Here is a 16,893-nt window from a genome sequence, read left to right as displayed (position 1 = left end):
TAAAATAAAAAGTAGCAGAGAACAGCACAGGAAGATAATAATATGATTTATTGAGCAGTCATACAGCTAGTTACTTGGTATTCATGGAGCGTTCAAACGCTAGACTGTACTTTACAAAGTACAATGCATGTTTCAGTTTGTAATCAGTGATGCTCTTGATTTCGCATACCTACCTAGTTACTTACTGTCTTGCATTGTATCTACGCAAAGCTATTGTCTACTAATTAGATACATAGCATGGGTACCTATAAGATTCCTGTACCATGTACCAGTGTACATAGTACCTATTTATTCATCTCGAATGATGGAGAAATAATTGAATATATTTTTATAAACAGCAAATTTTGAGATGGTTATTATTTTTAGCTAATTAAATAATTGTCATTCTTTTGGGGCAGTTACTTAATTTTTTAGACACTTTAGAGTTAGGATTTGAATCGAACAAGTCGATTTTTAATGAAAACGAATCAAAATTGTGTCAGGTGTCAACTGTCAACACATTGGGTTGAAAGTTGAAACTTGTGACTGGACTTCGTCTGTGTTGGTGTTAGCTGGCGGGCGTGCTCTGCTTTTTTGGAGTATTTTTTTTGTTAAAACTGACTGGAAAGAGCTCTAAAGGGGTGCCGTGCGTATGTCGGCGAGCGCCGGCACAGACGGGGTCCATACTTGTATAGTTTATCTAACTTGTTACAAATAACTACAAACTTGACATTGGCTAATCTTTGTAAAGCCAGACGAGAGAGAGAAAAAAAAACTTGTGACTTGACATTGACAAGACAAAATAACCTCCAACTTTACTATAATCACCTGTTTTGTGTTGTTTTTTGTTAAAATTTTGTGATTTTTGAACAATAATGGGTGAAGAATCCAATGATAACAATCCGCCACACAAAAGGCAAAAAAAGAAGCGTAAAAACTTTTTGAAAAATGCTAAGAAATATGCGAAAAAAGGTCAAATGGGACGCGGTACTCAAATACCACAGGATTTGTATGATTATTTTGTACAAATTCTGGAATCTATCAAGCAAGGAGTTGAGGATCCAGACGAGCGGCGTATGTATGACTTTACATTTTACATCTTTTATCTCTAAATCTTCGTCAAATATATGTTTTTAAATGTAAACAAACTTCTAACCTCTTTAGTATTTTTTTTTGCTTCATAAATTACATTACAGATTACATTATTGTTTGCTTTAGCAAACTCTTGCTATTCATCTAGGTTTGCTAACTAAACTGATTTACAAGACTGTCTCAATTTTTATTTTTCACCATTCAATACATTCATTATTGATTACCATAGGAAGTCTTAAAATTGTCACCTTCCACAAAAGTTCCCTGCCAGTCCTGCCACTCGTTTCTTTATCAACTATTAGAAAATAGACTAGATTTGAGTTTTGACAGGATGCAATCTTTTTATTCTGTGTACTAAGTCTCCACTAACATTAACTATCTTTACAGAAGCCCTAGTCAACAATGTGTTAGAAAGAACAAAAGGTGAAGAGTTAAACATAGTCGGCAACCAGTTAGGATGCCGTCTCATAGAGTTACTCCTCCCATATGCCACACCAGAAGACCTAGAACGCTTTATAGAAGTCCTATCACCAGAACTACGTCGTCTATGCTCTGACAATTTCACAAGTCATATAATAGAGACTTTGTTACGAGTGTCTTGTGACAGAGCAACTGAGTATTTACAAATCCTTGATCAATTAGACGACGAAGGGCCAAAGAAAAAGCGTAAAAAAACCAAATCAAAATACACAGATGAACATATTACAGCATGCCATGAATTTACATTAAAAATAAGCAAGTATGTGTTGAATAATTTGGAAGATTTTGTGTGGGATCGATACGCAAATCATATCTTACGTAGTGCATTGAAGTGTTTGAGCGGTATTGTGTTGCTGCCTGGGGAAAAACCAAAGCAGAATATGTTTAAACAGGCAAAAGAGGGTAATCCGAGTATACCTCCTCATTCCACTGAAATGAAATACAGAGTTGTGCCTGATGAATATAAGGAAATCGTTAAGGAGTTTGCCAACAGGTAACTTATCTTTTATTTCATTTAAATTAGGATTATAATATCAATGAAAGCATAAATATGAAAACCTTCAATTACAAGATGCACTTACCAGTATATGAGTAGATGACAAAAAATTTCAATGCAATCTTTTTATTAAGAAATTCCTCAATTAGATATTTTTTGTTGGGGGTTTATATTTTGTCATTTTAGCAATTTATACTTTAACATTATCCAAATAAAATAAGTTTTACCATGCACTTAGCTACATACTTTATTTTTTGAACAGAATAAAGTATGAGGAATTTTCTGTAAAAGTAAAATTCTCTGTCCGATTTTGTAAATGACTATTTTTATCTTGGCACAAATATGGCATTTTTTATATAAGATGGGAATCTTTATAATATCACAAAGAGGAAGAGGATAATATATAATTTTTTTATATTAATTAATAAATATATGAAAGTAATATAATGTAGCATTAGAATAGAATAGAATAGAATAGATTTTTATTCAAATAAACTTTTACAAGTGCTTTTGAATCGTCAAATAATTTACCACTGGTTCGGAATGCCGTTCCTACCGAGAAGAACCAGCAAGAAACTCGGCGGTTGCTCTTTTCAATTGTGCAATTTACAATAATATTCTATACTATACAAGCAATTGCAGACCCGCGCATTGCTGGAGCGAGTCAAATCCATGCTTTTTTATCATTTACATAATCTTCGATTGTGTAATATGCTTTTGCCAGGAGCATACTTTTAATGGATTTTTTAAACTTTGGTAAAGGCAAGTCTAATATTGACTGTGGAATTTTATTATAAAATATTACACTCATTCCCACAAATGACTTTCCCACTTTTCTGAGGCGGAGCGTAGGAGTTGCGAGCTTATTACGATTTCTAGTTGGCCTGTCATGGAAATCACCGATTTTTTTGTAGCTGAGGATGTTTTGTCGTACAAAAATTATATTATTGTAAATGTATTGAGAAGCTACTGTAAGAATACCTATTTCCTTAAATTTCTCTCGTAGGGAATCGCGCGGTTTTAAATTATAAATTGCGCGTATTGCCCTTTTTTGTAAAACGAAAATTTTTCCAATATCTGCCGCTTTACCCCATAGCAAGATTCCGTAAGACATAATACTGTGAAAATAGGCAAAATATACAATTTTTGCAGTTTCCACGTCAGTTATCTGTCGAATCTTTCTAACAGCGTAAGCAGCAGAGCTGAGTTTGCCAGCAAGTGTTGATATATGGGCGTTCCATTGAAGCTTTGCATCTAAAGTTATCCCCAGGAACACGGTGGTCTCCTCTACTTTCAACATATCATTATTTATCATTAATTTTATGTTATTTGTCGTCTTGGTATTGGGCAGTGCGAATTCGACACACTTGGTTTTCTTTGCATTTAAAAGCAAATTGTTAACAGTAAACCAGTGAGTGACCTGCGATATGGCTCTATTTACATCGTCATAATTATTCTCATTTCTATCTAATTTAAAAATCAAAGACGTATCATCAGCAAATAGTACAATATCGCAAGTATTTTGGACAAAATATGGTAGATCGTTTATATATACCAAGAACATGAAGGGACCTAGGATAGAGCCTTGAGGAACACCCATTAATGAGGCTGATCCGGATGACTTCACATCATTTACACATACTGTTTGTATACGATCACTGAGATAAGACGCAATAAGACTAAGCGCAGTGTCTTTGACTCCATAATAGCTCAATTTAGCTAAGAGAGTCTCGTGCTCAACGCAGTCGAATGCTTTAGACAAATCACAGAAAATTCCAACGGCATTCTGTGAGTTCTCCCACGCATCGAATATATGCTTTAAAAGCATTGCGCCCGCATCGATTGTTGATCGTCCTTTAGTAAAACCATACTGCTCCGAGTGAAGTAATTTATTCAAGTTAAAGTGCAAGAGCAGTTGGTTGAGCATAATTTTTTCAAATATCTTGCTAAAAGTCGGCAAAATCGAAATTGGCCTGTAATTATTTGGGTCACTTTTACTGCCCGATTTGAAAAGAGGAATCAATTTACTGTATTTCATAAGATCTGGAAAGGATCCTGACTCTACGGACTTATTAAAAATTAGAGCAAGATATGGAGCAACAATATCAATAATATTGCTGATTACTTTTACTGATATCCCCCATAAGTCTCCTGTTTTTTTGTACTGTAAAGATTTGAATACCTTAATAATATCATGTGGGGTAATTTGTTCAAACTTAAATAGTACACTGCACTCAGAAACATTGCCCCTAAGAAGATTATAGGCTTCTGTTGGCGACGAGTTAAGGGAACTAGTAGTGGTAACTGGGATGTTTCGGAAAAAGTCCTCAAATGTCTTTGCAATTTCTATGTCAGAGTCAGTAATGTGATTGTTAATTTTAAGTTCCAATTTATTATTATTTTCCATTTTATGTTTCCCAGTTTCATCTGTGATGATTTCCCAAGCTGCTTTTATTTTATTATCTGAATTAATAATTTTTCGTTTTATGTGAATTGACTTAGCTTGTATGCAAACATTTCTAAATAATTTTGAATAATTTCTTACATATTGAACAAAGGCTGGAGTAAAATTATATTGCTTTTCTGCATACAAGTCAAACAGCTTATTCCTACTTTTATAAATGCCAACAGTACAACATTATTTTAATACATAACTTGTTACATATTATCTTATTTTAGATTGTCAGCGTGGCCCCAGTTCAAAGACTTACCATACAAGAACATAACTTCTGCATTACTTCAAGTATTGTTATATGCAGTTAAAAACACAGACAAGAACTTAACTAAAAGTTTAATAAAGAAGTTATTAAATGAAAGTTTTGCGCCTGAAGATTGGGTTTCCACTGGTGATGATGAGAAGAAGGATACAATGGATATTGACTCTGAGGAATTGAAGGAAGAGAAGAAAGTTGAAACTGCACCTGAAGATTGGGACTCAGTAGGGAATGATGAGAAGATATCTAAAATTCATATTAAAGAATTGAATGAAGAGAAGAAGGCTAAAATTCATATTAAGGAATTGAATGAAGAGAAGAAAGTTGAAACTTCTGGAAGCTTGCCTCCTGTTTTTGAGAATGAATCTGCGGTTAGGTTAGTATAGTCTGTTTATTGACATAGTGTCAGTACACCCGCAGGAGCTCTTATTATTTTGCTTTGTTTTTACTGTTTGTTAAAAAAATGCCTACCTACTTTGCCTCCCAAAAGTGATCCCTACATTCGAAACTAGCTGATGCCCGCGACTTCGTTCTCGTGGATGTAGATTTTTATAAATCCCGTAAGAGCTCTTTAATTTTCCGAGATAAAAAGTAGCCTATGTGTTAATCCAGGGTACCTATCTCCATTCTAAATTTCAGCCAAATCTGTCCAGCAGTTTTTGCGTGAAAAAGTAACACACAAACTTTCGCCTTTATAACATTAGTGTGATTCATTTATTTAAGTTACATGTCTGTTTCTGTCACAGAAAGTCTTTCTGGTACCCAAGTCCAACTCGCACTTGACCGATTTTTTTTCCAATAATTCAGGTTACTAGAAGCGGCTCTGTTTGTGTCAAAGAAGAAGACGTACACTCAGATATACGCGCGCTGTTTCATCCACCGCCTCGGACGTCTCTCCTGTATGAAGATGCTCAACTTTACAGTGCAAAGACTCATGGACAACTGCCATATTAAGGAAGAGGTCTGTGTTGTTTTTTTTTTAATTTATAGATTAGCACTTGGCTGCAATCAGACCTGCTGGCAAGTGATGATGCAGCCTAAGATGGAGCGTGTTTTACTAGAAGATGCCTGTTCACTTTTGACTTACAGGTGCCTATACTTTATTTATAAACTATCGTTTGGTTTCATTTAGACCTGCTCGCAAGTGATGATGCAATCCAAGATGAAGTACACTTGCTTAGAAGATTCACTCTTGACCCATATTAAAATTGAAGGGGAAAATTGATGCTGGAAGGGTGTTCCATATCCTAGTGGGTCGAATTAGAAACGAAGAAGCAAATCGCTTCATACATGTCCGTCGAATTCCTACCACGTATGGGTGCAGACCTTCACGAATCGGTTGACGTATTTAACAAACGTGACACAAGCCCCTGTTTACGAATGGCAATTGTTAGAACCGCGTCTTCGATGTGTTATCCTTTGCTGTTCTATCACATCAAACTAATACGAAAGTTTTGTATGTGTGTATGTTTGTGCCTCTGTCCTCTGTGAAAATGAAAGAGTTCCCTAAAACCTATATCCACGCGAACGAAGTCATTGGCATCAGCTTGTAGTAAATAAAGTACGATTTTGGATTTCAGTTTGAGCCAATGTTTGACGAGTTGGCCACAAAGTATGACGCAATACTGGCGTGCGGCAACACTGGCGTATTGGTGGCCATCGCCAAGGCGTGTCTGCGGATCAAAACCAAGCAGATGCAGTTCTTACAGGTAAGTTGAAGCCAATGTTAGCGAGTAGGCACAAAGTATGACATAGATAATTCCATAAATATCATAAATGTCCATTTCCTATTCTATGTATGTCTATTCAATGTCCATTCGCTTAACCGATTTTGACAAAAAGTGCAGAAATAGTTTGCACCCCAAAGATGGATGTAGGATTTTTAAAAATCTGAATCTACATGGATGGCATCATCTCATGATAAACCGGCCTAGTACTGAGTATGGGTGAATGAACGAGAACTGAGAACAGAATGAGAAGTGTTTAGGCTAAGTCTGTCATGGTGACCCAGTCCAGATTTTTTTTTATTATTCAGATACAAGTTAGCCCTTGACTGCAATCTCACCTGGTAGTAGTGATGATGAAGTCTAACATGGAAGCGAGCTAACCTGGAAGGGGGGTGTGGCAGTTTTCATGAAATGCATGCCGTGTAGAAACCAAAGGAGTATTCTTTGGTTTCTACACGGCATCGTACTGGAATGCTAAATTGCTTGGTGGCACGGCTTTGCTTGTAGGGTGGTAACTAGCCACGGCCGAAGCCTCCCACTTCACCAGACCAGAGATTTAGAAATTATAAAGCTCCAAACCCCTGCCGGGAATCGAACCCGAGGCCACCCACTAATAACACCACAGCTCTTACCACTGCGTCTGGGAGGCCGTCAAGATTAGCAGACTTCACATACCTTTGAGAACATTAAAAACAACTCTCAGGCGTGCAGGTTTCTCACGATGTTTTCTTTCACCGTTAAAGTAAGTAATATCTTAACTGTTTAAAACCCTAGAGATCAATTTAAAAGTTTTAAATTCCCAGAATTTGGAAAAAGCGCTCAACTGTTCGGAACCAGACAACCAGAAGCATTTTGCAGTGCAGTGTCTAAAAATGGCGCCCCTACGAGACAATGATACCAAGAAGGAGTACTTCATACACATTCATGGCTCCGTCATACTGCAGACTATGCTGGACTTCCAGGTAATTGCTGTTAAGGGTACACTTCTTACGCGCTTCTCCAGACAACGCCTATTATTATATTCTTTGTTATTCTAGATCTATAACTAAGCCATATAACGATTTATCTCACCATTATCTATGCCTTAAAACAGTTAATACAGTAAACTTATATTTGTTTCAAAAGTTATGGCTCTTGAGAAATCTCTATTTTAGGGCAAATCTCGAACCTCAAGCAAAATTCATTCACCTGGCCTTTCTCGGGGTGAGGTGCAGTTATAGAGAAAGGGCGACACGTACAAATCTACTTGTGATTAATTTCTAAATCTAATTTATAGTCTTAACTAACTAACTAAATAACTGTCCTTAATCTAATCTAATACATACTTACAGTTCACTATGTTTTTGTGTACAGAAAGTAGCACATATGCTTTAAAGTTTAAAGCATTACTTAAAAAATGAATAAATTGCTTGTGCTATTTTATTCTTAACAAGGTTTTTTTTTAATTTTTATGTTCTTATATTCTCTTTTTTTTTTATTCCAGCGTCCAGCCAAAGTAGTTTCGTGTCTTCTGGAGCTGCCTCCTGAAGAGCTGGTGTACATCTTGTGTGACACGAAGGGAAGCCACGTCGCGGATGCCTTTTGTAAAGGACAGTTTGTCGGAGCCAAAGCCAGGGACAAACTTATATGGAAACTAAAGGTATTTGTATCTGCTATTTACTCGCGTCAACTCTACGTGATCAAAACAGTAATGAGGAGATCCATAGGAGAACCAGTAACCGACATAGGCCAGCGGGTGGGGAAGCTGAAGCGGCAATGGGCAAAGCACATGGTTCCAAAAACCGATAGACGGTGGGGTCCAAAGGTCCCAAAGGTGGAGTCGCATTGAGCCCCTGGAATGAGGGGCGGCACAAAACTGTGGCGTGGGGAAGTTTTTTTTTAATATAGTAAAATAGCAAGCAAAAAAGTAGGCAGGTCAACTGATGTTAAGTGATTGCCGCCGCCCATGAACATTTGCAGGACCAGAGGTACCGCCGATGCGTTGCCGGCCTTTCAGAAATTTGTTGGTCCGCCCCTTGAATGACCCCACGTTGTAAGGGGTTAAATTAAAATAAAAGTCCAAAAAGTTGTACAATTGTACTTACTTTGAATAAAATATTTGACTTTGACTTACAATAAGTCCCTGTGTATCCAGCAGTGGACGTCTGTCGGTTGATGATGTAGATCCCAACTGCGTGTCGGAGTCCATTTCATCTTTTCCAGTGTCAATAGACACCGAGATTAAGCGCTTTTGACGTGAACTCGGTTTGCTTCAAAGTTATCCAATATACAAATGTATGTTTTTTTTAATTTTTTAAGTTTTCTTTTATCTACCTTACAGGGTTTTTACCAAACACTGGCACTATCCCAACACGGTTCCCGCGCGTTTGAGCAAATCTTTGAAGCAGCATCTATGGAACAGAAGATCAAGATTATGTCCGAAATCTCCGACAAGAGTAATCTGTTGAACAGCACCAACTATGGCCGCCTCATAGCTGCCAAACTCGATGTGGCCACGTTTAAAACTTCGCAGAAAACGTGGGAAAATAATAGGGGTACGAAAAAAGACGAATAAAACATTATTTTTTGTTGTATCTGTGGTTTATTTGATAGTTTTGAAATACCGTATACTCGTAATTAAGAAATTGAAATTGTATGTAGATTGTATTGCGGTAATTAACGCATTATTTTACTTTAAATATGTAAGGTTATTTTTAAAAATTGATTTGAGTTGTCAAAAATAATATAAAATTATTAATTTATCTAATGCAGGTAGTTTGATAAAATCGATATTTCGCTCATTCGATGTCATACAATCTGTTGCTAGGAGGCCAACAAGATTGAACTTGCATAAATACGGGTGTTTCGAAGGTTTTAGTTCAGTCTCCTTCTGAGATTCGGAGCGATATCGCATATTTTCGGTATTTGGATTGTGAACTGGATAATTAGATGTTGTGATAGCAATCACGCTCTAATTAAATTATTTATTTTGGCATTAATTTGTTTAGATTAAAACTCTCGGATAACCTCTACACATTGAACCTGGTGTTTTTTGTGTTGGTTTTGAGAAACATTCCAATAATTCGATAAAAATATTTAAATAATACCTGCTTTTCTGAGTGACGCCAATAATTCAGAAGCGGGACGTGTCTCACGTTGCCTTAATTTTGCTTTGGTATCTTTTTTTAAACAACCCACATTTGATTAAAATTTTAATTGAGTTTGATTTGGTGATTAAATTTTTTAGTTTTTTTTTAAGAATTTAGTCTTTTGTGAAGTGGAAAGTAATTTGCAATAAGTGGTTCAGATTTTGTATACATCGAATGAGAAGTTAGTCGTTAGGATTTATTGTTGACTGGATATTAAAACTGAGAGTTCGGCAGTTCAAGGGTAGGTTTTAATGATTTGACGGAGGGCAGGATAGCCCATGATTTGGATTTGACTTAGGGCAAGGAAGCCCGCGACTGACATGACATGATTGATTAGAAACACGAGGACGTGTTAAATTCAGGACGGCCGAACTGTAAGGTTATTTTTAAAAATTGATTTGAGTTGTCAAAAATAATATAAAATTATTAATTTATCTAATGCAGGTAGTTTGATAAAATCGATATTTCGCTCATTCGATGTCATACAATCTGTTGCTAGGAGGCCAACAAGATTGAACTTGCATAAATACGGGTGTTTCGAAGGTTTTAGTTCAGTCTCCTTCTGAGATTCGGAGCGATATCGCATATTTTCGGTATTTGGATTGTGAACTGGATAATTAGATGTTGTGATAGCAATCACGCTCTAATTAAATTATTTATTTTGGCATTAATTTGTTTAGATTAAAACTCTCGGATAACCTCTACACATTGAACCTGGTGTTTTTTGTGTTGGTTTTGAGAAACATTCCAATAATTCGATAAAAATATTTAAATAATACCTGCTTTTCTGAGTGACGCCAATAAATAGTATGTATTGAATAATTTTTATTACAAAATCTGAAATTTTTGCTCTAAATCGGTGCCATGGTTCAATAGGTCGGTCCATGCACCTTTACAAAAAATATATAACCTTAAGAAAACTATGGCACCGATTTGAGCAAAGGAAAAAATTACAACCTAACTAAAAAGAAATTTTTTTTTAGGTATGTTTTCATTTTAGGTGGGATTAATTATATAAATAAACAAAGGCTTTTATCAACACAGTTTCCGGCTGGTTATCTAGGGGCATGTTTAGAGCCTAGAAATACCAGCCTGAAACTCGGTTACCTAGAATCTAGGCATTCCGAACGAGTGGTAGATCCCCCTGTACTTTTGTGCGGTCCAGACCATAGATAATATACTAATAACGGGTATAGTCCAGACCATCAGACGGTCAATATTATTATTATTATATATATATTATTCGGGAGACTTTAGTACGGGGTACTTTAAGGCTGAAATCTTGACTTGAGACACGGTTATAACGAAACATTTATGCCAGCTGTATACCGCTGTCTCGTTTTAACAGTGTCTCAAGTCTAAAAGTCAAAGTGCGGTCTATAGATTTCAACCTTAGTCCGATGCGTGCGTTATTCAATGCAGTTGTAAGCGATCTATTTCGACCATGAATGAGTAGAAGTAATAGAGACTTCACTTTTAACAAGTACTTACTTGAAGCAAAACCTACTTATCGCTATCCCACTTTGATTAACAAATTAGAGCGAGAGATCGGACCCTAGTGGGGTGCAATCTTTCGCTGGGTAGAAGTGGGATAGCGATTGAATTTAATACTTGAAGTAGGTATCACGTTACGAGTAAGCATTCCAAGTATACCTAGTACCTACCTATTATAGATTCATGCCTGAGTACTGTCCCTTGTCTATGCAGGCTTAGGCCTTAAGGCCATTTGCACATTATAAGAAAATTTCTTGTGTCTTATAAGAAATTCAGTCTATTGGTTGTTAAATGAGATCATACAGAATATTACAAGATATTTTTTTCTATGTCGGGTCAGACACGCGCATTCTAATCTTTTCTTGCCTAGTGTCGTATCGTATGTGCAAAAGACTTTAAGGGACTTCGTCTGTGGTGGCGCTTGCTGGCGCGCGTGTTGTGACTTTTTGGAGTGTTTTTTTTGTTAAAACTGACTGAAAAGCGCTCTAAGGGGGTGCCGTGCGTGTGTCGGCGAGCGCCAGCACAGACGGGGTCCATGCTTGTATAGTTTGGCTAACTTTTTACAAATAGCTGCAAACTTGACATTGGCTAATCATTGTAAAAGCCAGAGAGAAAAAAAAAAAAAAAAAGACTAAGGCTACCAGTCTACCACCACACCGGTTCGGAACGCAGCCTGACTGCAGTTGGTTAGAGAGGGTATTGGCAGATGCCGTTGCAGCCCGGGGGCTCCACTCCCGGGGTCAGCTTGCAGATTTTGTCGCCGCACACGTACTCTCCCTTCCTCACAGTGGGATACAATGGCTTCTGATGGGGATAGCCTGTAATTATACAATACGTGCCGCGTTATTAACCCTTATAGGACCACTTTGTGTCTGCCTGTCTGTCTGTCCGTCTGTCCATCTATCGTGTTTGTCAAGAAAACCTATAGAGTACTTCCCGTTGATCTAGAATCATGAAATTTGGCAGGTAGGTAGGTCTTAATAATAGCACAAAAAAAGTGTTCATGAACAAAAATTAGTATGTAGTACCAATTTTCAAGTAAGAGACTTTACCTGTAAATTCTAAAACAGATTTTTATTTATTTTTATAAATAATAGTTTTTGATTTATCGAGCAAAATGTCGCAAAAAATACCCGAGTGCGGAACCCTCGGTGCGCGAGTCTGACTCGCACTTGGCCGGGTTTTTTAGTGTATTAATTTTGTGGTGTACAGTAAAAGTATATTCATTCATTCATTATTATTCAAAGCTAACCTTTTACATCAGGCCTGCCGCCTTCCAGCGGCGATGGTGGTTTAGGATAGTACGGCGGCGGCGGGATGCTTGGACGGTGGTCAACCGGTGATGATGATACCATCACCGACACCAGGAAAACAGTGGTGAATACAAACTGAAAGATTCAACATACCTATTCTATATTTTATTTTGTATTATTACTATACTAAATAACACCTTTTTGGTAAATATTTCTTTTTGTAATCTGTCCTTTTGTATTTTCGTGGTACGCAATGAAGTATACCTACCTAATTTACTGTCAAAACTCTTATCAGGTCAAACTTAACGAAGGTCGAGTAGGTGATGCTGAATGAAGGGGCGACGAATATTTGGCTTCATTCAAAATTACTATATGATAGGACCAACATCGTTAGTTTGTTGTTATTGAAGATGAGAGTTTAGACTGTCACGCACCCACCAAATGATTACATACTCTTTGGACCCACGAACGAACGTGTAGTCCCGTTGTCCCCGCTATCTGTGTCCCCGTTATCTGTGTCCCCGTTAACGGGGACAATGGGATTCGAATAAAATTATTCAAAAACTTGCCCCGTTGTCCCCGCTATTACACACACTATCGTACTTAATACTAGACCTATATATTATACCTAATGAAGACCTTCCTGGTGCAGTGGTGAGCGGTCTTATAAGTGCAAGGTGTTAATTATGTTCGATTTCTGGCAGGGGTAATTTAAGAATTTATAATTTCTAAATTGTCTCTGGTATGGTCTGGTGGGAGGCTACGGCCGTGGCTAGTTACTCTATCCTTCCGGCAAAGCTGTACCGTGAGGTGATTTAGTGTACTAGAACGCGCGATGCCATGTAGAAATTAATAAGGATTATGGGGGGCTTCGAAGTACCCCGCTTACATGTTAGACTGACTCAAGTCATCACGTACTAACACAGTCAAGAGCTAACTTGTAATAATAAAAAATACTACTTAATAGATATTTTATCTTAATACGTAAAGATATTAATTGCTCTAATAGAGCCTATTGAGAATCGAAATCTCTCTAAGTAGTTAGTGGTCGATTAAAAATAAATACTCATCACGAAATCTATTTTTAATCGACCAAAAGATAAGAGTTTTGAATATTAAATTTCTAGAATGTACCTACAGGGCATAATTAATGTCACTTTGCTGTCTGTCTGTCTATCTGTCTGTCTGTCCATCTCTATGCCCGCGGGTCACAGGTCTCTGGCTCGTAGACGAAACCTAGACAAACCTGAAATTTTGGTATTTCGCGTAGAACATTGCCCCAAAACTAAATATTGAATTAAAAATTCAATCAAATTATTTTTTAGGGGAGCTCTCATACATGAAAAAGGTGCCGAAATGGGGTTTCATTATTTAGAGCTCATTGAGTAGAGAACGAATATATATTTTTTTTTATGTCAAGAAAGAAATGGGGGGCTGTTAAAGTTGTCATTTTTAGACCATTTTTGTTACGGGGGTTCTTCTCAAAAACTTAGGAACACTAACTAGTTAGGAATATGAAATTTAGATTTAAACAACGATTTATAAAATAGTTAGTAAGCTGTGACTGAAACAAACGAACATTTTTTGGGTTTTTCTTTCACGGTTTCATACACCCAAAATATCATATTCATAATTATGTACGGAACCCTAAAAGAGCGAGGCCGACTCGCACTTGACCGGTTTTATTTACATCTTAAAAAAGTTGCAGCCCGCTTGTTCGAACATCCGTCTAGACTCTAGTACGTAGTCTTAGTAGCACAGTAATCTGCATAGAGGTCGTTGGTCTATGACTCTATACCTACTTTAACCTTATACGTTTATGAGCACTTATGAGCTGAATAGACCCAGGTCAGTTAGATAATAGATTAGTCAGAAACTGAGTAAGCTCTTAATTAGTAATTGCTGGCTATTTCTTCCGCAATGTTAGTCAGGTTAGTTTGGCGTAACAGGAAATCTTGCATATTATAATGCCTTTAATAAATTAATGCGATGATGGCCTAGCGGTTAGGACGTCGCGTCGGCCTCCTATTCAAAGGGGTCGGGATGTATCGTTTCATACTGTAAATAAGTAACATCATTTTCAAGTATTACAAATGAAGTATCAGGAAACCTGCATGGTTGAGGGTTCTCAATAATGTTCTCAAGGGTGTGTGAAGTCTGTCAATTCTCACTTGCCTGCGTAGACTTTGGCCCAATCCACAGAAATCCTAATAAGATATTATTCCCGATTCTGTGGCCCAAACCCCACAACACAAACATAATAAAATCTAGTGAAAGCAGAAAAGGAAAAAGTATCGAAATACTTGGACCTGGCCCACGAGATTACCGCCATGTGGAGTGTTGACTCAGCGATTATTGTACCGATAGTTGTATCAGTCCACGGTCTTATTGCGAACAGTTTCGACCAACATCTTAAGAAACTGGCGCTTAACTGTTGGATCAAGGGTAAGATACAGAAGGCAGTGGTTCTTGAGACGGTTGTTTTTGTTATTTTATTGTTTAAAAATAGGATAAAATGTGAAAAATAAATAAATGAGAGATAAAAATTGAGTAGATATGACCTACAAATTACAATAAACCCACTCGGGGTAAAAATCAATTACAATTTAAGAGATTGTGGAAATAAATGCCTTGAAATGGCAATTGGGGAGGGAATGCCCCGCACAGGGTGACGTGCGGGTGTGCGGGACGTCCCCCGCCTTATACCCTGATTGCCATCTCAACCTGTCTCGGACTATAATACCTACATATCTGTCTCCGCCCGGCTGTCCGTCTGTCGTGTCTGTCAAGAAAACCTATAGGGTACTTCCCGTTGACCTAGAATCATGAAATTTGGCAGATAAGTTGCTTTACAGCGCAAGAAAAGGAAAAAAATCTAAAAACCGTGAATTAGTGGTTACCTCACAAAAAAAAATTAAAATGTGTTCATGATAATTAGTATTTTCAACTTTCAAAGTAAGATAACTATACCAAGTGGAAGTGGGGTATCATAATATGAAAGGGCTTCTTTACCCGTACATTCTAAAACAGATTTTAATTTATTTTTAGGCATAATAATTTTTGATTTATCATGCAAAATGTCGGAATAAGTACGGAACCCTCGGTACGCGAATCTGACTCGGACTTGGCTGGTTTTTTTACTCATATATTTTCAGTTCGCGGTAAGAAGGTCGTATGAGGTACGTACAATGCGACTTTTTACGCATTTCAGCGAGATGCTACTTGTTTACCTTTTAAGTAAGCTAAAGTGTAATTTAAAAATTTATAACACCCCCGACAAGTTACAGTGACTAGAAAAGAGCTGATAACTTTCAAACGGCTGAACCGATTTTCTTGGATTATAGCTAAGAACACTCTCGATCAAACCACCTTTCAAACAAAAAAAACTAAATTAAAATCGGTTCATTAGTTTAGGAGCTACGATGCCACAGACAGATACACAGATACGCAGATACACACGTCAAACTTATAACACCCCTCTTTTTGGGTCGGGCGTTAAGTAAAAACTAAAGTAGATAGTAAAGACCGATTTTATTTGTTTTTATCTAGCTTGTTAAAAAATCAAGTAGGTTTTTCACATAGAAAGTTTTCAATATACTGAATTAAATTTTTTTTCTTAATTAAGTTAAATAAATTAAACAATTCTTTTGGATAGAAACAAAATAAATAATATATTTTTGTTTACTCACAAAAGTTTTCATTTCGCCCGTGTCACTCCAAATAACAACTGCGAGTGTGAAGTTTACGCGAGACGTGTGGTTTATGTGGCGTTGTAACGGCCCGTTCCACTTTGAACCCGTTTGCTGCGGAGGTGCCCAACGAGTCACACTTGCTCATGGTCATTAATGGTCGGGCTTCATTAGCGGGCGAATCATAAACGCCGTGCTTTTACTGGTTCTTCTCGGTAGGAACGGCATTCCGAACCAGTGGTGAACTATTTTGACGATTCAAAGGCACTTGTAAGAGTTTACTTGAATGAAAATATATTCTATTCCATTCTGTTCTACGGATAAACGTTATGTTTTTGTCTACATCTACGCAGTCAACTACATCGCCTTCTGCGCGGCCAACATGAGCAATAATTCGTGCCAAAAAATCATACGTCCGCATAATCTAACCTGCCAAAGTCTATACCAATATACTCTGTGGTCTATACTACCTACTATATTCGCCGTAGGCCGCTAATGAAGCCCCACCATTATGAACATAAATCGGAATAGACGCAGATATATCCTACGACCTACATCAACGGGTAGTGCCAAAGGGATTTTCCAGCATCAGTTCCAGTAAAAGTCTCATAAATGGATAGACAGACAATCATACGAGTATATACGTATACGAATATTTATTTGGAGACATTTTTCGTCCCGAATTTAACACATAATTTCCGATTAATGCATAGGTAAAGTATGAAATAAATAATATTTTATACACTGCCTGAATGTTTGAGGCATTTTGTAGAATACATTCTATACAACACCAGATTATACAAATTGGCGATAAACTTACACTGTTTTTTGTCGCTCCATT

General features: G+C 37.1%; 2 protein-coding genes across 3 annotated transcripts; one reads left to right on the top strand and one right to left on the bottom strand.

The window, feature by feature from the left end:
* Positions 1 to 762: 762 nt before the first annotated feature.
* On the top strand, positions 763 to 9,061 carry LOC123865132 (nucleolar protein 9). 2 transcript variants are annotated; one of them, XM_045905980.1, is made up of 9 exons: positions 763 to 1,053; positions 1,459 to 2,044; positions 4,727 to 5,003; positions 5,043 to 5,137; positions 5,569 to 5,722; positions 6,342 to 6,470; positions 7,292 to 7,450; positions 7,972 to 8,127; positions 8,809 to 9,061. In XM_045905980.1, the coding sequence occupies exons 1-9, from the start codon at positions 855 to 857 to the stop codon at positions 9,040 to 9,042; spliced, it is 1,989 nt and encodes a 662-aa protein (XP_045761936.1). In that variant the 5' UTR covers positions 763 to 854; the 3' UTR covers positions 9,043 to 9,061. The 2 variants fall into 2 exon arrangements, with proteins under 2 accessions (XP_045761936.1, XP_045761935.1); XM_045905979.1 differs by having other exon boundaries at positions 4,727 to 5,137.
* Positions 9,062 to 11,746: 2,685 nt separating this feature from the next.
* On the bottom strand, positions 11,747 to 16,210 carry LOC123865135. Its single transcript, XM_045905983.1, has 3 exons — positions 16,053 to 16,210; positions 12,363 to 12,498; positions 11,747 to 11,928 (listed from the first exon to the last, which is right to left on the bottom strand). The coding sequence occupies exons 1-3, from the start codon at positions 16,062 to 16,064 to the stop codon at positions 11,798 to 11,800; spliced, it is 279 nt and encodes a 92-aa protein (XP_045761939.1). The 5' UTR covers positions 16,065 to 16,210; the 3' UTR covers positions 11,747 to 11,797.
* Between the last annotated feature and the right edge of the window lie 683 nt (positions 16,211 to 16,893).

The sequence above is a fragment of the Maniola jurtina genome, chromosome 5, assembly GCF_905333055.1.
Source record: "Maniola jurtina chromosome 5, ilManJurt1.1, whole genome shotgun sequence".
In the NCBI taxonomy this organism is placed as follows: Eukaryota; Metazoa; Arthropoda; class Insecta; order Lepidoptera; family Nymphalidae; genus Maniola; species Maniola jurtina.
Note: the sequence above shows the minus strand (reverse complement) of the source record. Positions and strands in the feature narration are given on the sequence as shown.